The sequence below is a fragment of the Oryza glaberrima genome, chromosome 10 (assembly GCF_000147395.1).
Source record: "Oryza glaberrima chromosome 10, OglaRS2, whole genome shotgun sequence".
In the NCBI taxonomy this organism is placed as follows: Eukaryota; Viridiplantae; Streptophyta; class Magnoliopsida; order Poales; family Poaceae; genus Oryza; species Oryza glaberrima.
The window spans coordinates 2,232,048-2,258,096 of NC_068335.1; the positions used below are offsets into that span (position 1 = coordinate 2,232,048).

At 39.2% G+C, this 26,049-nt stretch overlaps 1 protein-coding gene across 4 annotated transcripts; it reads right to left on the reverse strand.

Moving 5' to 3' along the window:
- Positions 1–1,860: 1,860 nt before the first annotated feature.
- LOC127753067 (disease resistance protein RGA2-like) lies at positions 1,861–20,905 on the reverse strand. 4 transcript variants are annotated; one of them, XM_052278523.1, is made up of 6 exons: positions 15,310–15,748; positions 14,255–14,660; positions 9,821–10,000; positions 9,469–9,618; positions 3,150–7,584; positions 1,861–2,596 (listed from the first exon to the last, which is right to left on the reverse strand). In XM_052278523.1, the coding sequence occupies exons 5-6, from the start codon at positions 6,868–6,870 to the stop codon at positions 2,505–2,507; spliced, it is 3,813 nt and encodes a 1,270-aa protein (XP_052134483.1). In that variant the 5' UTR covers positions 6,871–7,584; positions 9,469–9,618; positions 9,821–10,000; positions 14,255–14,660; positions 15,310–15,748; the 3' UTR covers positions 1,861–2,504. The 4 variants fall into 4 exon arrangements, 1 of the variants encoding a protein (XP_052134483.1); XR_008012468.1 differs by lacking the exons at positions 1,861–2,596; positions 3,150–7,584; positions 9,469–9,618; positions 9,821–10,000 and adding an exon at positions 17,036–20,905 and having other exon boundaries at positions 13,160–14,660; positions 15,310–15,502; positions 15,656–15,824; XR_008012467.1 differs by lacking the exons at positions 1,861–2,596; positions 3,150–7,584; positions 9,469–9,618; positions 9,821–10,000 and adding exons at positions 13,160–13,816; positions 17,036–20,905 and having other exon boundaries at positions 13,963–14,660; positions 15,310–15,824.
- Between the last annotated feature and the right edge of the window lie 5,144 nt (positions 20,906–26,049).

The following is a 26,049-nucleotide window of genomic DNA, read 5'->3' on the forward strand; positions in this document are numbered from 1 at the left end:
TTTGGATAATGATCTGTCTAAGGATTTGTTTGTCCCATTTCGTCGGCCGTTCAACGACTCGCCGGAGGAGACGGTAGTCCCTCGTCGGATGGAGAGCCTTGGGTTTGTTTCAAACTCTTTTACATGATAAAGTTTGAAATGTTTTATCAAATCTAATTTTGAACGTGAAATATGCTCGCGTCGTGTTCGTGTAAGGCAGTTATAATAACGTCATAATAGAAGGATGTACATGCAAAATCATCATATGAAACTGAAAATGGACCCTGGCCCACATGTCGGTAACACAAGCAGGGGCAAATCCTAAAGATACATCCTATGTGGGGATAAATTTGTTTTTGTCTCCTTTTAGAGGTTGCCAATTTAGCGGGACTGCATAAAAAGGCCATTTATTATTGATAGATATAACTAATTAAGCTAATGCTGGATGTATGTTTCTTCCTGGTTTCCAGTATAAAGAAGATGTCTGCCGGCCTCTAACCAGTGATTCTGATTACACTCTGGTACAGTTTTGCAAATTTTGATTGACATAAAAATGTAAACAGTTTAGGTTTCTGATTCTAATTATAGGCGATTCTAATTCTAGCAGAAATGGAAATGAAATCCATTTCAATTAAAAACTTTTTATTTGAACAGGGCACCATTGCTTTGTTTGAGAAATTTGATAATTCGACCCTTTATATTCGTTGCCAATTTGCTTTAATTGACGTTGGTGGAAATGATATGTGGGACCATATGAGTGAATGAGTAAATCAACCACGTTTGGCACACACACAATGACACAAACTCGTTCATTACTGATTGATATAGTTTGGCAAAATTTTACAAATTCTCCATGCTTTTTCAAGTGACGCGGCATGAAGCAGGCAGGAGATCTGCTGCTGTTTTTCATAGATGAAGAGAAGCACACAGAAACACTACAATATACAAACTGAACTGCGCCTCATCGATATGTCTTGCAGTATGAGAGGCTAAAATTGTTGATGATCCAGAGAAAATTTTGCAAGAAAACAATGGAATTAATATGCGAGCTTCTTCTTATTGCGCTTTCCCGTTTTGCCTTGTTTGGATTCTCTGCATGAAAATCTATTAGTCCACTCTTGGGCTGGCGATGGTGACGTAGCTAGCGTCACATCCTTCTTGAATGCATCGTTGAGGAAATCCGAGGCAATTTCTAGTTTTGCTCCGCTTTGACACCTAAGGAGGGCAATCGGGAATTCGGAGCTGCTGCGTTTGAGGCATTCGACACGCTTGGCAACAATGACCTGTATCCTTGCTTGGTTTCGGGAGGGGTTTGCTGTTGTCCTCTTGGGAAGTCGAAGCTGCTACGTGTTTGCGAGGGTTTCATTTGCACGGTTTGGTGTGGGGTTTCATTTGCATAAACGCTCTGGTGTGGGGTTTTAAGCTTTTCGATCTGCACGGTTTGTCAGTCTGGCTCGCCCTTGTCTCAATGAGTCTAGTGGTCGTGAAGTCGGAGCTGCGGTGTTGACGGGGCGCGACGTGTAGCAACGATGACATGAGCCTAGTTGAGTTGTGCTTTGGCGCGGTTTAGACTGTTGCCCTAACCCTGGTGTTTCCTGGTGAAGTGGGAGTCGCCCAATCGGTGTTGGTGTGATGACGATAACACCATGGCTGTGTCAATGTGTGGGGGCCGTATGTTTGTCTAGCTTGTGCCTTGTTAGCGGCTTTGGTTGGGTGTTGAGTTCTGCTGTCCTGTTCTCGTTGTCGTGGTAGCTTAGATTAGTTGGTGGTGTTGTGTGACAGTTGCGGTTTCGTCTAGTTTTTCTTAATTAACTGTGCATTGTAAGGTTTGGTCATGTTTTCTCTTTAAAATGGGGCACCTTCTTCTTTATATAAAACGTCGGTAAAGGCATGACCGTTCGAAAAAAAAAATATGCGAGCTTCTCGCTTCCAGCATGAGTACATCATCTTTGATCTCGGCCAGTAGAAATAACTCGTAGTGCCTTGGATTTTGCTCATCTTGATCTGTTGACCAAACAGTAACCATGCTTGATTTCTGCTCTTCATTTTTCTGAAACTGATACTATTACCAGCAGCAGGCAGGAGGTAGCAGATTACCACCAGACCAACTGCATGAATTACCATCAAAAGAAAGACTGACTATGCCTGTGCTTCGCAAGAAGTAGGTGTAAATATTCAGACAAGATAAATACACAATACTATCACATGGATACAGGAGTACTTGTTCAGACAAGATTGCAAGTTCGAATATTTTCTGCTGAAATCTGAGATCCTCAAGCTGCTTCAATTAGTCATAACATGAAAAATCCCAAACAAACTAGAAAAAAAATATATCAGAGATTCCTTTCAAGAGGACATATTGATTATACTTGGAGCCACCTATTGATAAAGCAATGCATAATCAGAAAACCAAATTTTCAGATTACACAACAGGTTGGATCAGTCAAGATGAAAACAATCAGTTCCACAAACATGTACCGTCTCCTGATTTCTCCAAATTTAGGTCATCACCGAAGTGCGCTGGCTCACCGACAGCCAGGAATAGCATATTTCCAAGATTTTGGATCCCATAATGTCGGGCGTTTATGCTCTGTACCCAAGGAAAAATGAATAACACCTGTACATCATATCCATGAATGATGTCAACTTTCACCAAACTATATACGAGATTATCATAAAACTACAGATAGTCACCATTTTGTTACATGATGCATGTATGTAATAACAATTCAGAGGCATTGCAAAGGTATATACATACTTATCAATGATCAGTCAAAAAGCCAGAAAGTTCATCGATTTTAGTGGAATGACACTTCGTGTCATCAAATAAGGCTTATTGCAAAAGGGAAAAGGTTGGAGTAGAGTTAGTGTACTAGTTTTCAATGGGCTTCCTACTAATTGAAAGCAAACTAGTCCTTAACAAAGAAACAGTGGAGGGAAATAATGCTCATGCATCTGAAAACAGAAGAAGAAAACATTTAACCATGGCTCCTGTGTTTGTTCAAACATAAGGAAATTCTGTAGACAACCTTGAAATTGTATTATTGACTATAAAATAGAGGGAGAGGTGATTGAAATTTTCAAGTGCATACTCTGCAACATATGGATATGCAATACTAGTATGTAGGGAAAAAAAAACAAAAAGGAAGGAATAAGCAATGGAAAGGTACCTCCATAAGGACATTTTGCATGGGCATGTGACAAATCTCTTTCCTTGAGAATATCCAACCGTGGCCTGAGGCGTTCATATAGCGGCTTCATATTCATGGCTGGGCAATATCGAATAGCAATAGTTGAAAGAGATGAGTAGCTCTCTGGACCACATGGTAAGGATGCTAGAAGTTTGCAGCTCACAAGACAAAGTCTTTCTAATGATGGCAGGTCTCCCAAACAATTCAGTGACTCCAGTTTATTGCAGCGCCTAATATCCAAAAACTTCAGGTCATGCAGCTGCCCTGATACAGACCGAAGCTCCGGACAAGAATGAAATTCTAGAGACGTGAGGGACGGTGGTAGGTTCTGAAGTTCTACAATTTTATCACTCAAAGAGACATGTATCCTTTCTAGGCATGGCAGTGGATGATTCACTGCTGATGGTGATTGCTCTGGCACACTTCTGTACTCAAGGTCATTGCAGTGCTCCGGCAATGTAAATGTGTCATGGTGTTCTACATGTACACTCTCCAACTCTATATCCCCCTTCCCCCATATGAACTCAAAATTGCGACATCCAGAAACATGAATGTGGGTGACAGATGGGGGTAGAACGAATAGCTCTCTCAAGTTATCACAACAGCAAATTGATGATGACGTTAGACATGGCAGGAACTGATCTGTTGCACAATGAGTTGGCTCACCTTTCACCAGCGTGGGACGGCCTATTAGATTAACACAACCAAAAATGGTCAACATCTTCAAGGACACCAAGCATAGGAACTCTTCCTCCGGCCAGTAGATGAGCACATCACTGGAGTTGATTTCCAAATACACAAGTTGTCGAAACCATTTCCAAATCCCAATTATTGGTTCTGATGGGATTGTGGGGAAGAAAAAGTTGCAGTGCCTTAACTCCATATTTGAGAGAGATGATTCGTGAATCTGATCAAGCTGCAATATAGCTTCTTTGTCAAGCACGTCCAATTTTAACTTGGACAATTGGGATATAGATCTGGATTTAAGCAATGGTAATGACAGCTCTGCCTTGTTTTCATTTAGCTTTAAAACCTTCAGCTTTGGTGCTTCAGGTAGACTAGTCAACTTTGGACAGTTACTGATTTCAACCACCTCAAGCAGAGGAAATGTTGGTTTGTTTTCTTGTTTTCCTTCAGTTTCCACCCAACTCTCAAACCTTTCCAAATCAATTAACTTGACTTCCTTTAATGCTGGAAATATTTGTTCTTTTCCATCTCTTGCATCCTCGGGACATAAGCTTTGCAATTTACCTAGTTTTATCAAATAGAGAACTTGAAGAGACTTGAAATGAATTAATTGAGGAAATTCTTCACACATTGTACAGCCCTCTAGATGGAGCTCCGTCAAGTTCTCAAGAACACTAAGATCTGTCATCCATGTTGGAAAATGAGTGCTTTTATAGGAAACTACCTTAAGCATCTGGAGACCATGATGAGGTTTTAGAGCATCAAGAACCTTCTCAGGGTAATCTGGTTCTTCATCATGGTATTCACCATTCCATTCAAGAGATAAGTGTGTAAGTTTCTCTTTACTTCCAAGATTGGCTGCTTTTGCTTGTTCTTGAGATACATTTTCTAGGCCACATAACTCTAGTTTGCCAGAAAGGTTTAAGCTATGCACTTCCCTAAGGGTACTGCAACTAGCGCTAGCACCCATAATAAAATATGTTAATGTCTGTAAGGAAGTTAACTGTCCAAGGTCTGGAGGCATGCACTTCAATTTTGAGCATCCATTTGTATAAAGGTGTCGTAGGCTTGTCATATACTTCATATCCTTTGGGAGTCTAACAAGATTATAGCAATCAGAAAGGTTTAATGTCTGTAGATTGTACATTGTGCTTATGTCTGCAGGAAGTTCATGGATATTACTGTTGTCTGAGAGATTTAGATATCTTAGATGTTGTAGGTGTCTTGGCCTGATTGGTAATTCTTCCACTCGTGGGAGCTCTAATGCTCTTAGTTGTAGATAATTGCACTTAAATAAATGTGATGTTGAGACATTACCATAATACTCTCGAAACAATAAAGTCCGGAGAGCTGGAGCTTCATTTCCCATAAAGTCATCTGGAAGAGCAATGCTGGTGTATGGTATGAAAACGTGATATAGAGGATGTTCTAGCATCAGATTTCTGAAATTAGACGAACAAATTATACTGACACATTCTTTCCCCATAACAGATTGAGAAATGTCATGCATAAGATCATGCATCTTGCATGTTGTTCTGTCACGGAGCTGTCTCCTATACACATTCTCCCCCCGCTGAGAAATTCTTTTCACATCTTGAAAAAATGACCTCCAAGCTAGTTCCTTGAAAATATTCTCGGCTACTGTTTCCAGATGGTCTCCCCCCTGCAGTGGTATAAAGTCATGTGCCAGCCACAACTGAATCAAAGTCTCCACATCAATCTCATAATCTTTTGGGAATATAGCACAAAAAGAAAAGCATTGCTTCATGTATGATGGTAGTTCATCATAGCTGAGCCGAAGTATAGGAACAATTTTATCCTCCCCCTCATTGCAAATGTTGCTTTTAGCTAATACATCCTTCCATTCTTGTATAGTAGTCCTGGTACTTAACATAGAACCGAAGGCTTTTGCACCTAAAGACGAGCCATCACATCTTTTCACAATCTTACAAAGAACTTCAAAATACTCGTCATTGTTTGGCAGAGTCAATGCTCTACTCTGGATTATTTCCTTCACATAAATTTCTCCTAGCTTTTCAAGATTATGCACTTCAACTTCACCGGCGACCATAATTCTAGCAACTTCTGCATCCCGAGTTGTTGTTAGTACTGCACTACCCATACCACCCTTCTTAAGGCAGGTCTTTAGCTTTCCCCACTTGTCAGAATTCCGTTCCCGTACATCATCCAATGCAATGAGATACCTCTTTCCACCTACTTTTTTCTGCAGGTCCTGCAAAGCCTTTTCACGATCTCTCTCTCTGCTCATACATATGCTATTTGCAATAGCGACAACATCAAACACATCTGAAACACAACACCACCTGCGGAGCGGGAAATGCTTCTCAATTTCAGGATCATTGTAGATGAGTTGTGCAAAGGTAGTCTTGCCCAACCCACCCATTCCAACAATAGGAAGGACTGTGAGGTCCCTGCTGTTTGCTTTATCGAGCAATATCTTGATAATCTTCTTCTTCTCCTCATCTCTAGATCTGCTAACAATATCCTTGTCAGAATCAACCATGATGGAATCAATTTTCCTCCACTGCTTTGGTGTTTCCTCCTGGCATACGAGTCCAAAGGAGTTCATCTCCGAGACAAGTTCCTTGATTTTCTCCATGATCTTTCGCAGTTTCTTGCCCATCCTATAGCGGAAGACAATAGGATTACGAGAAGGGAAGAGGCTTACAGAGTCCATGCCAAGCATAGTGTGGTTGTGGTGCCCTTTCTTCTTGGCCTCACGCCGGAGCGACTCGTAGTTGAACTCGTCGAAGACGTCAATTGCCTCGTAGGACACCTTCTTGAGTGATTTGAGCCAAGCGCAAACTAGACAGGATCGATGATTTTTCTTCTCCTCCGCATCTTGGATGACACCGAGGATGGCTGGAAGCAAGCGCTCCAGAGTCTCACGCTGGTCCTCCATGCCATCCATCACCTTGTACATGTCTACAAGAAAGCTGGAAGCCTTCTCCAGCACCTTGGAGAGCAGTGGCCCAACCAAATACTCAGCCATCGTTGCTCTCTCAACTCTCAGGAGCAGGAGCACACGGCAAGAACCCAAGGCAAGGGCAACGGCGGCTGTTGCTGGAGTCTTGGAGAGTGTGGAAGAGAGATGATATGTAGTTCTATTGGAGAGTGATTAATGGGGTATTAATTCCAGGCTGAACGAAGGCAAAGGCAATTGCAGTGCGCTGCGCACTGCATTTCATTGTTGACTGACGCGTCTTGCTTTCCACTAATTTCCACGAGTCAGTTTTGCTTTTATCCCTCATTTTCACGCACGCTGATGTTGACTGACACGCGCCTTAGCAGAGTGGTGAGTGGTGACTGACCTTGTGGAGACGCGAGGGGACCTGGTACTCTGGCAGCCGGCCGGTGAGGGCAGCAAGATTTCGCTCACTCTTGCTTGCTTTTGCCGAAGAGGTGTTGACAACCGTTGCTTGCTTTTGCCGGCCGAGACGGCGTACATGTTGTCCTCGCAGCCATTCCGTCGAACACCAGCCGGGCACTGCCTGGTGCCTGCCATAGCAAGCCACTTCCTCTCCTGCCACCCTGAACTGGATGCTGCAGGAGCGGCCGACGTCCTTTCAAGCGAACGGCGGTGGGCAGGACAGCAGAAGAAGGCGGCCGGAACGCCAGAAAGGCTCGCCGGCGGCGTGGCGCATGGCAGGCAGACGGAGATGATCTAGGAGGGCAAATGAGCAATTGCGCGCCATTCGGCTCCCTCCTGTATATTCGTCAGAAATGACGATTAATTTTTTGTTCGCGATTGGATTCGAATTGAACGGGGAAGTTTTTTTTAGCAAAAAAACTTTCAGATGTAACTGTAATACAATTAAAGTTGTAACTGCATTAAAGTTTAATTACATTGTAACTGCATTGTAATTGTTCTGTAACTACATTATAACTATATTATATTGTAACTACGGTATAAACTTGTATACAACTATAATTTGATTGATTCGCACCAGATCTTACGCGTGATATATGAAAAAAAAATTTCTAGCATTTTTTCTTTTCTTACATAAATCTCGAGGTAATCCGATAGCTACAAATATAAACGTTTTGAAAGAAAAAATAACTTGCGGAAGTTTTACGCTTCATGGCCCGTCGCGGAACACGTAAGCCTAGCCCAATTTGCTACAGTAACAGTTAATCATAGTTTATACAACTTCAATCACTCTGCTTTTGCTTAATTTCGTTAGCCCTTGTAGATAAAATAAATTATTCAACGAGATGAGCATGTAATGTTCCTATATTGAACAAAAGCATTTGCAGTTCAACTAATGAAATTCCTGAAATGTACTGTATCATTTCATCCGGCGATCATTTTATTCTCTTCTCTTTTTTTTTTCTAGATTTGAGGTATCATCAAGCAAGCAGATCTGCTGTTTTGTTACAGATTTAATCCTACAGCTGATAAAGCTGACAACAACCCAAAAAATAATTTCTAGGTATAAGATTTTATATACTAGTCACCAACCAGCGCGTTGCACGGGCTCATATTATTGATATAATAAATAATAAAATTTTAATCACATGCTAAATATGTTGGATACTTATGAAATTATGAAATTATAGTTGCTTATCATTACTAATTTAATGTTATGAGATGAAATTATCAAAGTACTAAATGAGAGTTTGCGATTGTCCGACTTAATATTTATTAATTTTGAATTTTAAAATTATAGAAATTTATACAAACTAAAAACTAAACAACCCATGGTATTTCTGGTTTCATGATACACATATGGATGATCATTATATTCGTTAGGTTATATACAAACATAAGTTTTTTAACTTGCAGATATATTTTCTTGTGTCGTCAAGAGCAAAACTTTTACAATTTGAAATTCTCTATATTTATAAATTCCAAAAAGGTATTAGAATGGACTTTATTTCACAATTTTAAATACTTTATTTAATAGTTCATTACTTAAATTACTTTGTCAAAGAAGTTCAACAGTAAACTATTGGTCCAACCGTTAATGTTTTAGACATATTTTTTGGCAAGCATATTAAAAGAATGTTACAAAATGCTATATTATTTATACTTAATATATATCTCTTATTTAGATGCATTAATTAGCGGTTGTGTAAGTCGGCCTTAATTCAATGGATTATTTTGCGTTGAAGGATAAAAACTAATGCAAACCATAATTATTCTAATCGGATATAGAAAATTTAAGTATGTTGAATCCGTAAAATAAAAATATAGAAAAGATTATTGCTATATTTCGATCGCCCTAAATTGGAGGAGAGCAGCAGCAACATGGGCAGAAATGCGAGCGTGCTGCAGATGTGAAAAGGAAGAGTAGAAGATATGATGGGTATACGGCAGCTGCATGAATATTGGCGTGGTATAGACCATTCAAAGTGCTTGAAATTTGTGTAGATTTTGGAGTGACTGAAATATAAAAACTATTATAACCAACTCAAAATCAAATAAACACTTGGTGCACTATCATAAGATTCAGTATATAGCTAACTTGATCTCTATGTTTTGAGTTGGCTTTGTATGGATCGATCTATCTATGTGATTGATGTTAGCATTGGCCAATTATCTTTTTTAAACAGAGTATGAAGTTATAAAAAAAATGCACGGACTAACCTTGTTGGATTAAACCTTCATCATGTTGATCCTTTACATGTACCATGTTTCTGTCTTAGTCCATCCATATGATTCAGCCATGCACCATGTTTCTGTCTTAGTCCATCCATATGATTCAGCCATGCAGTTAGCTTGGCTGATGGATACGAACTGAAAAAAATACACACACACATATATAATGAGGGTTAATCGATAATCAATGGCCTTAACTGAAAGTATGTTGTTAACAAATTAAGATTATATAAGCATCTCTGGCACTGATAATCAGCCCTGCGCTGAACGTCTCATGGACAATCTGTGATTGCTTTTCTATGTGATGAATCAACGGGAATCCGAAGACGAAATAACTCACGGTGGAGCATGCATGCATCTTCCTGCAGCTGCAGCTTGCATGGACATGCCCGTGCGGTCGGCGTACGTCGGCGCCGACGTATGAAGCAGCGCGCCCGAGGCTTGCACCGAGATGCCACAGCTTCGGCAGCCGGCAGGTGCGGACATGGCAGCGGCGAAAGCCGAGGCGACTCGGCGACATCTGCGTTGAGCGACGACTTTGATGTGAGTATCAGCGTATGCTGCATCGTGAACGCCGTTTAGAACCCCATCGCTGATCATCGCTGTTTTCCATAGACGTAAACGGCGTGCCTGAAGAATTAATCATCTTGCCGATCTAATTCCTTTTCCATGCCTCCCTATCGATGCCCAAGGTGTTGCATGCCACGTTGATTTTCTTCTCTTCTTATGTTGTGAATTAAATAGATCTAATCATGTTCTTAACGCTTGACAACAACAGAAATAATCTTGCCTCTCGCATATCCTCTCTTATCTGTTAGATTGGTTTGCACGTGGACCACAAAGTTAAACACTGATGGAATTTACAATCTACGGTGACGATAATATCATTTATTTAATGAATGGTTAGATCTTTCTAATTAACGTGGGATGGAATTTACAATCTATGGTGACGATAATATCATTTATTTAATGAATGGTCAGATCTTTCTGATTAATGTGGGAGCTCGTAGAAAGTGCCTAATTAGTATAGGTAGAAAGTGCCTAATTAGTATAGGTATAGATAGATAGATAGATGTGTCTTAGATATTTAAAAGTTAATGTTATTGTTGTCGAATGACAACTATGTTTGTCGAAGAAAGTGGTTCATACTTGTTTGGGATCACCCTTGGGGACTATTTATGGTTTTAATATAAACTAATACACGCTAGGGCTAATAAATACAGGGGATTTTATATGGATGTCCTTATGATAGGAACATTCATAGGGACAACTAGAGTCTATTTGGCCATGAGCCCCCTAATAGGCCCTAACATGGGTCTTACTCGGCGAATCGGCCGTTTTAGGCCCTGTGTCCTTTAATTCCAACTAGGATGGTAGCCCGCGCATTTGCACGGGCATTCATGAATCATTGCTTAAATATTTCTTTTAAGATATTTGTTAGTTTATAATATGTAATATTTAATTCATCTTTATAAGCACCAATCTATAAAGTTATTCTTCTTCATCATTTAAGAAGACGTAGGTCTTTAAGTCTAAATCAAAAGTAAGGTGTTGTTTTTCTTTTTAATTAAATGTTTTGGGCTCTTATTTTTAACGAATCTCAAAAAGGTTATTTCTAATAAATGTGTTTTATTCCTTCTTTTAGTTGGTTCACATTTGACATAATTTGTTATACGTACTTACATATGAATTAATAAAAATAGAGTAGATATATTCTAGGCCTTGCTTCCTATATTATGTGTGACTTATATATATTTTTAAATACATTTAGTCAACTTGAGTGTTAAAACCCAAATTTACTAGTAAGAAATATAATATTTAAAACCAGCTATCTTTTGCTATGGCATAGAATAGAGGGAAGTCTATTGATATGTAGTCACTTAAAAATCATGCAGTGGTTATGTATGGTTGTCTGAATTTAAGGGAAATTAAGAACCACAATGGTTCTAAGAAATTATAAGATTTTCTACAATTGGTTCAATTTACACTTTTGTTTTATTTTATATAAAAATTATTTTTAGTTCAAATTTATGATATCATAAATAGTGACAGCATTACACCCTGTGCGTCAATTTTTTTAAAAGTTTTTTATCCATAAGGAAGTAAGATTGGTATAGATTCTCATTGTTTATTAATAAATGAATTGTATGGACATACGGCTACGGTAAATTCACGGGCTTGTATACTCCAATATATTTGCATTATATGATAGATAATTTATTTGGGAACGTTTCATATATAGTGTCTGTGGCTCTACTCAACCATTGTGAATATGATTTGATGGCTAATTAAATATAACAATACATGCATGCAATATTGTTTTTGGAATGTAATGTTTTACTAATGCTTCCATGATTTAAATATTTCTATAAAATTTCTTATGAAATATTAGGAATTGTGTGATTAAAACCAATCACTCTCTATTTTTTTTAGCTGGCCTTCACTTGGTATGAATTAATAAAATTTAAATTACATAATGCTTTATGTGAAGCCCACAATGCATATCCGATCCAATTGCCATAAAATTTTAAAAAGAGACCCTAGAAAATCTTTGTGTTCCAACAACCAAATAAATTCTTTCAATTTTTTTTCACATTCTAGTATATATATTGTTTGTGGCTATATGGTCCTCTTGCTGCTCCTATTTAGTATTCCCTATTGCTAAAAAGGTAAGGCGAAGCTAAGCACATTGTGCCTTCTTCCACTCTCTCTATATGCATTATTCTTAACTCCTTCTACGTACTATCTAGCTACTTCTATTTCATCCATCACGCGTATTTGCACAAGAAAATATTTGGGTTCCAAAGTATAAAAAAGTTTATTACAATTTGTTCTAGAAGTAAATCTAATGATTGAAAATAATTGGCCAAATATTTTACTTTTTTCTTTGAATTTCTAAGGTTTTTTTCTAATTTTTTAGACATGGTGATTATTATTATTGGTTGACATGTAAAGGATATGGGCTATGTTCAACTGATGTAGTTTAATTTTTTATAAAGACAAATATGGTTAATCTTGAATTATTTGTTTCATTATAAATAAAACAATAGTTAAAAATTAAAGTCATATATAACTTTTACAATTATAATCATTTAGCTATCTAATTATTGATTGTTTTATATTATGTTGTTGTTTTGGAAATAGAAAAATTAGAGAGGAGGAAATTGGATAGGAGAGGAGATATGTGCATCTACGTATGACAAGGGGAGAGGATGATAGTTTTTGTTCTTTCATAGAGATCCAATTAATTGGTTCATTGGTCCGAGTTATCTATATTTAAACATAAATATAATATTAGCAAACAAAATAATGTATTTCTTTTACTACTTATTATTTTAATCTTATTATTTAATTCTTTGTGTTTCATATTATTCTAATATAAGCTACGTGTTGTTAATAAGGTGTTTAAATATATATATGATATTCCCTTAAAAATGTGTCTCAAGTGACCAATAGCTAGTCCAAAGTAATATTTTTGTACTTGTTAAATATATAGTTAATTTGAGCCTTCAATATACGACAAAATCTAATGTACATATGCGGATAAAAAATAACTATAAGATTCAGATCAGATAGTTATCATATAGTAATATGTTTGTGTGTTATCATATAGTAATATGTTTGTGTCTAATACATCATAGAGAGAGGGAACCGAATGGGTGGAGGGACAAATATATACATGTAAGTACGTACGTATGTACATATGGAAGGGAGGGACTTGGCTCACGTGGGCCTTTCAATTTTTTTAATAACAAAAGTAAATCTAATTGGTCCACCATGTTTAAAGGAAAATCAATTGTTGTGATATGGACTTGAATTATTTGTTTTCGTTTTCCATCTAATCTAAATGAGAAAAAAAAGAAAAAGAAGTATGGTAGGATCATATGTACGTACAAACGTACATGCTGTACAGGTACACGGACCGAGGGATATTTTAAGAGAGATAATTGATTTGGTAATTTTGTACTAAGATAGATCTAATGGTTGTTGATTTGGCAATTTTGTAAGATAGATCTAATGGTTGGAAATAATGGGTCCACCAGATTAAATGAAAATAAATGGCTAGATGTTTTGCTTTTCTTTAGAATTTTTAGGATTTATCAAATCGCCACGTGGTGGCCTAGGAGTGTTTTTAGGAGCGCCACATGGCGGCTTGAGAGCGTTTGTAGAAAATTTAATGGACTTTTAGTATATAATAGATAGATAGATGGCGAAGACACCCTGGCTTGGTGGCGAATCCCTTGTGCTTCGCCTAGCGGCTTCGCGTTGAGCATGGTTGTTTCGGCAGTCCCGGTCGAAGGCCCTCATGGCATGCCTCCAACAGTTATAAAATAAGCTGTTATGAAAAAAGAAGTTCCAAAATAAAATTTTGGCAGCAGCTTATTAGCTGAAAGGCAAAATGTTGGGAACGTAGGAAGAGAGACAGTGGAAGTTTGAAAGAGGCAACTAGGAACACATCAATGCGCGGACAGAAACACTTACGAAAAGCGACCAGCGGCATGTCCTGCTGTATGACATGAGTGAAATTTGACAGAATGACAAACAAACTTCTGTTGGACAAAAACTCACTACGCTTATTTCTGCATTTTATTTCCTGGGATGACATTCTTCTGACGATGACAATTTTTGAAAATATATGCAAAGTAGCAGATTACCACATGAACTACATGAACTGTCGGAGAAGCATCCAAATAATGAGCAATACATCGTCGCAGTGCTTGTGCCTTACAATAAGGATAGGGGTGTATATATTCAAGCAAGAAAAACCACTAACCATATGTATATAGGATTATTAATCCAAACGAGATTCCGAGTTTGAATTTACTCTGCAAAAATCTGAAGTCCTCATGTTGTTTCGCTTGAACACAAAAACCTTGTACAGGAGGATTCCATCATAATGACATATTTTGATTATATTCGGAGTCACCTAATGGTTGTTTGGATGAATGGTACCAATCCTGAAGGGAAGCCACACAAAAATGATCAGAACAAAGAAGCCCAGACCAAAAACAACCTCTCAACTTACACAAATTGTTGGATTTAAGATTAAAAAAAATATGTTTCACAAGCCTTTATGGTCTCCCGATATATCTAAATTCAGGACATCATGCAAATGCGCAGTGGGTTCTTCAACAGCCAGGAATGGCATACTTCCATGATTTCGGATCTGTTGGTGCAGGCTGTAGGGCATTTGCAATAATGTCAGAATTTCTCCAAGGAAATTAACTGTGCCAAAGGAAAAACAGCAAAAACCGTAAAAAATAACAATTCAGGACTACTTACAGCTATCGGACTGAACTCTCTACACAATGAATGTTTGAAAAACTGAAGACAAAATTTGATATATAGGGAGGTGCTGCTGGTACGGCAAATAGAATCAGTAGAGTTTTCCAATCAATTCATACTGTTAATCAATTTTGTCATTTTGTTCACTGACTAATGGAACAATAGTAGTATATGAATTTCAGTTTGGTACTGTCAGTTCTGAAAAATTCTTGTGGATTGTAACAGTGGTAATACATGGATTAATTGGCTGGACAGTCAACAAGATGAGGTGGCCTGTCTAAGGAAATTGAGCTCAACACTGAATGGCTTTTTATTAGTTGATATTTGATCAACCCCCAATTAACCCAAGGGTTCTACTTTGTTGATGATGCGTAAATGCAATTAGAGGGAAGCAATTACATAGTAATACAGTATAGGGATTCACATTTCCAAGGCAAGAAATCAGGCAATATATATCTGAGATCTTGATCATTATAGATGAACAAACAGTTGACAGCTGAGCTAAAATATTCATTAGAGAAATATCAACATACAAAAACGTACCTGATTACTGCTTCCAATATGTTTCAGAATGAGTAAAGCACGGTCTCAACCAAGTGCAGTAGCTAGCCATACACTCTTAACTGATCGATCTCGACTAGAAGAAATAACTTGCCGGGACGACATGAAATTTGCTAATCTTGATGTGTCAGGCAAATATGTGCATAGCACCAGATCTTCCTTTTCTCTGATCCTACTGCTCCTTCAAAGCAATGGAAACAAACAGAGGGCACTGTGAGCCGCTAGTAAATTATCAGCCGCAGCAGCTTTTGGCAGTATCGATCTTTTGCCATGTCTGATCTTTGCAATAATGTGTGACCCACAAGTAGTCTGATTCTTGGCTGCGTACCTAGGTCCAGTGATCGCAGCGCACCTTGAAGAAGAGTGAAATCGATCTTTCAGCTAAAGAATATCTTCAGATTCAATCATTCATAATTAGGTCCACAAACCAGATCACTATTTGGGACGGCAACCAGGAATAACATATTTCCACGTTTTTGGGTTCCTCAGTGTAGGGCCTGAAATGCCAATTCACGCCAGATTAATTTTAGTTGTAAATTACCGGGAACTGAAACAAAATGGACAGCTATATGGCCTAACGAAATTAACACCTATCACAACAAAATTTGCACTCCTTACTGAACAAAAGAAATATTAGGTTTACCATAACTTGTATTATGATTTTCACGTGTAACATAACATCAAAATTTCAACAAAAAAAGCACAATGATCCAGGTTTACGCTGAGTGATCAATGGAAAGAGGCCAGAGCAATTTTTTTGCAGCAGCTCCCCAGCATTACTAGTGCTCGAGTGGTTCAGTAGATCTCCATAACAAAAAGAGCTTTGTATGGCTGTGTACATCTGTTTGGATGTAGAGGCCGGTTTAATCCATTATTTTTTTAAAAAAAAAAGAGCTCTGTAATCGCCTTGTCGCTTATGGTGGACTAGGTGCTCAGCCTTTTCTGTAATCTCAAAATAAAAACTAAAATTGCAAATAATTTATGTGTATTATGTGAATAAATATTGCATCTCTGGATTTGTCCTTTGGTTATTTTGTGCATTTTACTGCATTAATTGTTGTGTCAACAAATTAGTAGTCAATATTTAATGACTTCTTAATCCAAAACAGCGCACCTCCCTTCGAAATTACTAAAAGTGCATATGCAATGTTCCAAGTAATAAGTTTATTGAAAACTAGATTATTTATCGTAGGTAAAATATAAATTCTAGAGAAGCTTTTAGTACATGTCTTTACCCTGCGAACATTTTAAACATAAATGAAAGGCTGATTTGGAAAATAGATCATTGTTGCTAATTAAAAGTGAACAGTATCTGGGACCAATAACAAACAGGTTCTATACAAAACAGAGCCCACCCATGAATTTTGAGAATTCTCTTAAAGCAGTTTCCTACGCATTGGGATATTCAGTCACTGATGCCCATAGTCCATAGAGGGTGGGCATGTACATATCTTCAACTTGAACAGTATATGCTTTCTAAAATTGGTAGCTACAAGAGCCAATCAAGGCTTTGAACATGGTCAGTTGAGCGCACAACAGCACCCCCTAACTAATTGGCCATCTTACAAATAAACAAACAAATGAAACATATTTTGGTAAAATAAATGTCAGCACGAAGTAACTGAAATATAAAATGTGGATTACAAAATTAACTGTAGCTTTGTTGTACAAAGGTGTCTTCAAAAAAAAAGAGGAAAAGAAAGAGTACCTTCTAGAGGATCTCTGGACGAAGCATGTGATAAATTACATTCTTCAAGATCATCAAATCTTTGTTGAAGATGTTGATAAATAAGCTTTGTATTTATAGCTGGACAATATTCAATTCTAAGAGACCGAAGCGCTGAGCAACTCCCGAAGTCACTTGGCAAGGATGCCAAACGTTTGCACTGAGAAAGCACGAGAATTTCCAATGATGACAAATCTCCGACGATAAAACCCAGTGACTCCAACTTATCGCAGCATACAATCCTTAAATCCGCAAGTGCATCCAGCTGCCCTGATATGAAACTAAGCTCTTGACACTCTAAAATACGCAATGACTCGAGGGACGGTGGTAGATTCACAAGATTTACCAATTTATCGCAACTATCAATGATTAGTCTTTTTAGGCACGGCAAAGGATGGTTTCTTGAGTAAGTTAATTGCTCTGGCACACTTACACTTGTAGATGCGAGATCATTGCCATGTTCCATCAACATAAATGTATCAGGCTGTTCTGCATGTACACTATCCAACTCTGTATCCTTCCTCCCCCATATGGATTCAAGAATAGGGCAGTTGATAATGTCAATATATTCGAGAGATGCCGGAAGACTGAAGAGCTCGGTCACGCTCTTACAAGAACATACAGTTAGCGCAGTTAGATGAGGTAGGAGATGATCCCTTGCTGGTTTTGCCCCCCTCTTCACTTGTGCACGGCATGTTAGCTGGTTACAGTCGTCAATATGCAACCTCTTCAAGGATACCAAATTTAAGAACTCTTCCTCTGGCCAGTAGATGAGCAAGCTGCAAGATCTGATTTTCAAAAACACAAGTTGTTCAAAGCGTTTCCAAATTCCAATTGTTTCCTGCAATTGAATTGATGGGAAGAAGAAATTGCAGCCAGATAACTTCATTTCCGTGAGATGGACACAACACTGTTTCTCTGTCCAAACTGGCCAAATCTTAGAGTCTTCATCATTCTTATGAAGCTGTGCTACTTCGTTTTTAACGACTGCCAAGTCCAAATTGGAAAGTGATGACATGTATTTGGATCTAACTATTGATAAAGATAGTTGTGCTTTATCTTCTTCTACCTTTAGAAACTTGAGCTCTGGTGCTTCTGGTAAAGTTATCAACTTTGGACAATTCTTAATGTCAATCTTCTCAAGCAAAGGAAATATTGGTCCTTCCCTTCGTGTAACTTCAGTCATCACCCATCTATTCAAGCCCTCCAAATCATGTAACTGGAGTTCTTTTAATGATGGGAATGTTGGATAAGACATAACACTGCATAAGCTCTGCAGTTTATCTAACTTTATCAAACGAAGAACTCGAATAGATTTAAAATTGCAGAATTGAGGAAATTCCTCACACATTGTGCAATCAATTAGATGAAGCTCAATCAGGTGTTGCAGCATACTGAGATCTGTCATCCATTTTGGTAAACCAGTGCTTTTATAGGAAACAATTCTCAGCATCTGCAGACAATTGTGAGGTTTCAGAGCATCTAGCACCTTCAGATGACCATTTAATTCCTTATGGCCACTATTCCATCCAAGAGATAAGTGTGTTAGCTTCTCTTTATTTCTGAGGCCAGCTGCTTTTGCATGCGGTTCAGTTACATTTTCTAGACCATGTAACTGTAGTTCTCCATCAAGGTTTAAATTCTGCAATTCTCCAACAGTACTGCAACCTGAGCCAGAACCCACCACAAAGTATGTTAGAGTCTGCAGGGAAGTGAGTCGTCCAAATTCTGGAGGCATGAACTTCAGTGATTTGCATCCATTAGTATAGAGGTGTCGGAGGCTTGACATATACTTCATATCCTTTGGAAGTCTTCCAAGATTTTTGCAGTACGAGAGATCCAAAGTTTGTAGATTGTACAGTATGCTTATTTCTTCAGGAAGTTCTGTGAGTATGGGATTGGCTGAGAGATTAAGATACCTGAGATGTTTTAAGTACCTTGGTCTGACTGGTGATTTTTTCCATGCAAAAAAGTGCAGTGCTCGAAAGGAACTGTGTGCTGATAACTTTGGTATCGAACCTTCCATATCATAATCATACAAAAGTGTGCGGAGAGTTGGAGATTGTTTCTTCAGAAAATTATCCAGAATAGGTCCTGTTCCATCGCATGAAGCAAAAAGGTGTAGAGTGGGATGTGATAACAGTTTCTTTTGGTTGGACCTATCCATCACAGTGATACATTCTTTTCCCATAACAGATATAGCTATGTCATGCATAAGATCATGGATATTACATATGGTCTTATAACGGAGCTTCTCCCGTTTCTCATTGTTATATGGAATAATTTGTTTCACATCTTGAAAGAATGACCTCCAGGTTAGCTCAGTGAAAATCTGTTGGCCTAAAGTTTCAGGAAGGACATCCTCTTCAAGTGGTATGAAGTCATTTGCCATCCATAACTGGATCAATTTCTCCACTTCAATTGCATAGTCTTTGGGAAATACAGCACAAAAAGAGAAACACTGCTTCATGAGTGATGGCAAGTCATCATAGCTGAGCTTGAGTATCGGTAATATTCCAGTCTTCTGATTGCAAATGCTGCTTTTGGTCAATACAGCCTTCCATTCTTGTAAGCTTGTTTTGTTACTTAACATAGAGCCCAAGGCTTTGGCAGCTAAAGGAGAACCAGAACATCTGTGTACAACCTCATCAACCAGGCTAACTAGCTCAGAGCGGTTTTGATTATGAAAACTGAATGCTCTACGAGAGAATATTTGCGTCAGAAATTCCTTATCTAGAGCTTCGAGAATATGGGGTTCAGAAACACCCATGATCATGATCCGAGCTACTTCTGCATCTCGAGTTGTTGTCAGTATTGCACTACCCTTGCCACCATGCAGAAGACAAGTCCTCAGTTTTTCCCACTTATCAACATCACGATTCCACACATCATCCAATACAATAAAGTATCGCTTTCCACTTACTTCTTCTCTAAGGTCCAGCAATGCTTGCTCACAATCTTTCTTGTTACTTCGACATATATTACTTGCAATACTACCAACATCAAAATCATCTGATACACAATACCACCTCCGAAGCTCGAAATATTTCTCAATCTCAGGGTCATTGAAAATGAGTTGTGCAAAAGTGGTCTTGCCCAGCCCACCCATTCCAACAACGGGAAGGACTATGAGATCCCTTTTGCTATCTTGGTTAATCAATATGTTCATAATCTTCCTTTTCTCCTTGTCTCTGGAATTGCTTACAATATCCTTGTCATAGCCAGCCATGACGGAGTCCATCTGCCGCCACTGCCTTGATGGCAGTTCTTTCTTCTGGTGTGTGAATCCAAAGGTGTTCATCTCCATGACAAGGACGTCAACGGTCTGAACAATTCTGCGCAGTTTCTTTCCCATCTTGTAACGGAACACAATGGGGTTATGAGAAGGGAAGAGACTTACAACATCCATGCCGAGCATGCTATAGTGTCCCTTCTTCTTGGCTTCACGCCGGAGGGCCTCGTACCTGAACTCATCAAAGACGTCATTCGCTTGATAGGCTACCTTCTTTAGTGCTTTCAGCCAAGCACTTACCCCAGGTCTGTAAGTTCCTTTCTCCTCTGCATCATTGATGACATCCAGGATGGCTGGCAGCTTGCGCTCCAAGATCTCGCGCTGCCCCTCCATGCCATCCATCACCTTGTATTGCTCTAGAAGGTAGCTGGATGCTTTCTCCTTCACCATGGAGACTAGTGGCCCTATGACCATGCTAGTCACCAACTCAGCCATCGTTGCTTTCCACACGTTTACACTCTCAAGAAGCACAGAAAGAAGGCAAGAACACCAGCAGAGTGTAGAGGGAAGATGAGAACTTGTCTCAGGGAGATTTAGAGGGAATGGATGGGTGTTTTGAGATTCAGAGATATGGGAGGAGCTTGAAGTTTTGGTAGTAATGCTATATATACATATAGGTGATCATTCATTTGAAGAAAGGTTCACGTGCAGCCTAAAACTTCTGTTTACTTTATTTATGAGACAAATTAGTTCTTGCTGCATCTCTAGAATGTTTTATGAGAATTTTAAACTTTTAATTGTACATGTGATTATATGTACAATATTTTGTAATTGAAATGATACCCTGCAATTTATATTCCTACCTTTCTTTTCTTTATATGAATTGGAGGCTCTCCTAGAAATTCCATGTTAATCCTAAATAGGTACATGGCTAGAAATTCTCACATTAATCTAAAATAGTTGGAAATGTTGGGATACGCGTAGGCTACGATAGCAAAAATCAAAATTTTCTATCGCGTAAACCAGGAACCACGCAAGAATTAGATCATAGATCGTTACCACTCGACGCGCTGCGCAGCGGAAGAAGACGCTGAGAAGTCGAAGGAACTCTCGCGAAGTAGCGTGCGTCGATGTAGAGGAAATAGTCGATCGCACCGGCTCGACCTTCTCCTCCTCGTGCGTTCTCCTCGCCGTACTCCCACGCCGATCAGCACCGCAAACCAGTGGCACCTCTACCGGTATCCACACGTACAGGGACGGAACGGCACGCGCAGATGTGCTAGCACCTGCACGCGGCTAGGGTTTTGCTCGGGGAGGGAAGTGACGGCTAGGGTTTCTCACGTGATGCAATGCCTCTGCCGGTCACACCCCTCACGAATATATAGGATCCATCACTCGGGCCTCCAAGGCCCGTAGGACTCCTATTCGGATCCCTCTCCGAATTAAGCTCATATTGGATCTCCATCCAATCCCCTTATTCCGGCCCATTAAGCGTGCGACCCTGTAGGTTCATGTATACTCGGCTGTATCCCGAAAACTCCTTTTTGTCTACGCGTCAACAGTGGCCCCTAGCAGAACGTATTGACCCATCGGACATACATAAATATCATATCGGCTGAACCTCTAGTGTATACTTGTATGAACCCCTTTGCCTCACGATATCGATTAAGCTCAAGGCTAGATATGTGCCATCCTCTAATAGCTCAATCATTCGCTCGAACCTGTTGATATATTATATAACTTGTGATTCACTCCTCAATCACCTTTGGCATGGCCATGCACTTCCATAATCTACAACATCGAGGGGCCCAGAGATATCTCTCCATAGGAGGGGCAAATCCCATCTTGATTATTCATATCCCACTACATGTTTCATAGCATACCCAAAAACTAGTTTTATAACTACCCAAATACGGAGTAGCGTTTAGCAGTCCCTAAGTAAGCTACTACACATGTTGAGAACCATGACAATCTCAGGTCTAAAGATTCAACACCAACATTAAATGAGATCACTGATGACACAACACATATGGCTCTTGCAGTGTCTCATGTTGGGTCTATCCAATAACATGTTCACCAACATGTGTCCACATTATTAATTTGGTATCTCTATACCATGATCCATGAGACATGATCATCAATTAATACATGTGCTTATCATATAAACATATTTGTTCTACATTTGATATTTGATCAGGGATCCTTTAGAAATAGTAACAAACAACATAAAGAGTCTTATGAAAGAATCACATATGCATTAACCAATAATGAGTTATCTATTTCAAGAAACAAAGTCGGATAAATATGTAAACATAGTATGTGTACAATCATCTCTATGATTGCCTATAGGGCATATCACTAATAGTGTCCCACTTGCACTAGAGTCAATCATGAATATATCTTATACCCATTGCCCAAGTGTGTGCCTCATGCTTAGGCTGAGGGAATGGCTTTGTCAACGGATCTGCAACATTCAAATCCGTATGTATTTTGCATATCTTCACATCTCCTCTACCCACTATCTCGCGAATGAGGTGATACCGCCGTAAAATGTGTATGGACTTTTGATGCGATCTAGGCTCCTTGGCTTGCGCAATGGCACCACTATTATCGCAATAGAGGTCCATAGGGCTAGAAGCACTAGTCATCACACCTAGTTGAGAAACAAATTTCTTTATCCAAACAGCCTCCTTTGCTGCTTCAGAAGTGGCAATGTATTCGGCTTCTGTTGTAGAATCAGCCACTGTATCTTGCTTGGAACTCTTCCAACTCACAGCGCCTCCATTCAGGCAGAACACAAATCCAGACTGCGATCTAAAATCATCTTTGTCGGTTTGGAAGCTTGCGTCAGTGTAACCATTTACAACGAGCTCTTCCTGTCCTCCATAGACTAGGAACATATCATTATTTCTTCTCAAGTACTTCAGGATATTCTTTACAGCTATCCAGTGACTCTCACCTGGATCTGATTGGTATCGGCTTGTTGCACTAAGTGCATATGAACCATCTGGACGTGTACATAGCATAGCATACATGATGGATCCGATTGCCGAGGCATATGGAATCACAGTCATCTTGTTTCGCTTATCAGTCGTTTGAGGACACTGATTCTTGCCAAGATTAATGCCATGTGACATTGGTAAGAAACATTTCTTAGAATCTTGCATGTTGAACCTCTTCAACACCTTGTCAATGTATGTACTCTAGCTTAATCCAATTAGCCTCTTTGATCTATCTCTATAGATCCTTATGCCCAGAATATATGCTGCTTCCCCTAAGTCCTTCATTGAAAAACTATTTTTCAACGATGTCTTAACGGATTCAAGCATAGGAATATCGTTCCCAATGAATAATATGTCATCTACATATAGGATTAGAAACACCAGTGCGCTCCCACTAATCTTCTTGTATACATAAGACTCTTCTTCGTTTTTGACAAAGCCCAACGCCTTGACTACTTCGTCAAAACGAATATTCCTACTCCGAGATGCTTGCTTCAACCCATAAATGGATTTCTGCAATTTGCATATCTTTTTAGCTGATTGTGGATCAACAAATCCCTTGGGTTGTGTCATGTACACATCCTCATCGAGATTTCCATTGAGAAAAGCTGTTTTGACATCCATTTGCCATATCTCATAATCGAAATAGGCAGCAATCGATAAAACAATCGGAATAGATTTTAGCATGGCAATTGGCGAGAAAGTTTCATCATAATCAACACCTCGAATTTGTCCGAAACCTTTCGCCACCAATCGTGCCTTATAGATGTGAACATTTCCATCTACATCTGTCTTTTTCTTAAAGACCCATTTGCACTCAATGGCTTTTACACCATCAGGTGGATCAACCAAGTTCCAAACTTGATTGACATGCATGGATTCTATTTCGGATTTCATGGCTCCAAGCCATTTCTCAGAGTCTGGTCCCACCATTGCTTCCTCATAGGTAGTAGGTTCATCGTTGTCTAACAACAATATATCACGTTGTCCTGTAGTTAACAACGCATACCTCGCAGGTATACGCCGTATCCTTTCGGACCTTCGTGAAGCTGGTGCTTCCACAACTGGTTCAACAACAACTTGTTCTTGAACAACATCTTACTCAGCTTGCTGTGGTTGTGTGGACATTGAAGCGTTTTCCGGTGTTTCCTGAATTTCTTCAAGTCGCACCATGCTCCCACTATCCTTTCTTGAAATAAACTCTTTTTCCAAGAAAACACCATGTCGGGCGACAAACACTTTGCCCTCGTCCCGATTATAAAAATAATATCCTTTCGTTTCCTTAGGATACCCCACAAAGAAGCATTTATCTGATTTAGGTGTGAGTTTGTCCGATTGCAAACGTTTTGCATAGACCTCACAACCCCAAATCTTTAGGAAAGACAAACCGGGACGCTTCCCTGTCCATATCTCATATGTTGTCTTATCCAATGATTTTGATGGAACCCTGTTTAGTGTGAACGCAGCTGTCTCTAGAGCGTAACCCCAAAAGCTTAGCGGCAGATCAGTTTGGCTCATCATTGATCGCACCATGTCCAACAATGTACGATTCCTCCGTTCAGACACCCCATTCCACTGAGGCGTTCCTGGCGGAGTGAGTTGTGGAACAATTCCACACTTCTTTAGATGATTGCCAAATTCAAGGCTCAAGTACTCTCCACCACGATCAGATCGTAGATACTTGATTGTCTTGCCCAAATGATTTTGAACCTCATTCTGAAATTACTTAAACTTTTCAAAGGACTCAGACTTATGCCTCATTAAGTAGACATAATCATATCTACTAAAGTCATCGGTAAAGGTAATAAAGTACCCAAAACCACCTCTGCCAATTGAGCTCATTGGTCCACATACATCAGTATGTACTAGTCCCAATAGTTCACTTGCCCTTTCACTTTGACCCGTGAAAGGTGCCTTTGTCATTTTGCCAAGTAAACAAGATTCGCATGTCTCAAATGATTCAAAATCAAAAGAGTGTAGAAGTCCATATCTATGAAGCTTCTCCATGCATTTCTCAGTTATATGACCCAAGCGACAATGCCAAATAAAAGTGGGATTCAAATCATTAGGACGTTGCCTTTTTGCATTAATGTTATAGACTGAACATCCATCAAGATTCACAATGTATAAGCCATTCATCATGTGTGCATGGAAATAGAAAATGTTATTATAATAGACTGAACAACCATTGTCCACAGATCTAAAACCATAACCCTCTGCTTGCAAACAAGAAGAAGAGATAACGTTCTTACACAAAGCTGGAATGCAATAATAATTATTTAACTCCAAAACTAATCCTGAAGGTAAAGATAATGGCATAGTGCCGACCGCAACAGCAGCAACTCTTGCTCCATTGCCCACGCGAATGTCCACTTCGCCTCTTGCTAAGCTCCTACTTCTTTTCAGCCCCTGCAACGATCTGCATATGTGAGCAACTGACCCGGTATCAAATACCCAAGAATTAGTAGAGGAAGTAGCAAGATTAATTTCTATAACATTAATACCTGAGGTGGAACTCTTTCCATCATGCTGCTTCTGCTTGAGCTGCTCTAGGTATTTCTTACAGTTTCTCTTCCAATGACCTGTCTCCTTGCAAAAGAAGCACTCTGCATCCTTAGCGGGCACTGTCTTTTGAACCTTGGTCTTAGAGTTGCTAGTACTCGTGATCTCATCAGAGTTTAGCTTTCTCTTTTGACCACTCTTCTTGTTGTTGAGCTTGCGCTTATGCATAACCATCACATGGTTGGAGTTTTTCTTAATGC

Excerpts from the sequence above, each read along its gene's own strand:
- LOC127753067 (XM_052278523.1), bottom strand. The coding sequence starts at position 6,870 with ATGGCTGAGTATTTGGTTGGGCCACTGCTCTCCAAGGTGCTGGAGAAG. Across the intron at positions 2,597-3,149 it reads TGCAAAATGTCCTTATGGAG|GTGTTATTCATTTTTCCTTG; the intron begins GTACCTTTCCAT and ends TATGATGTACAG.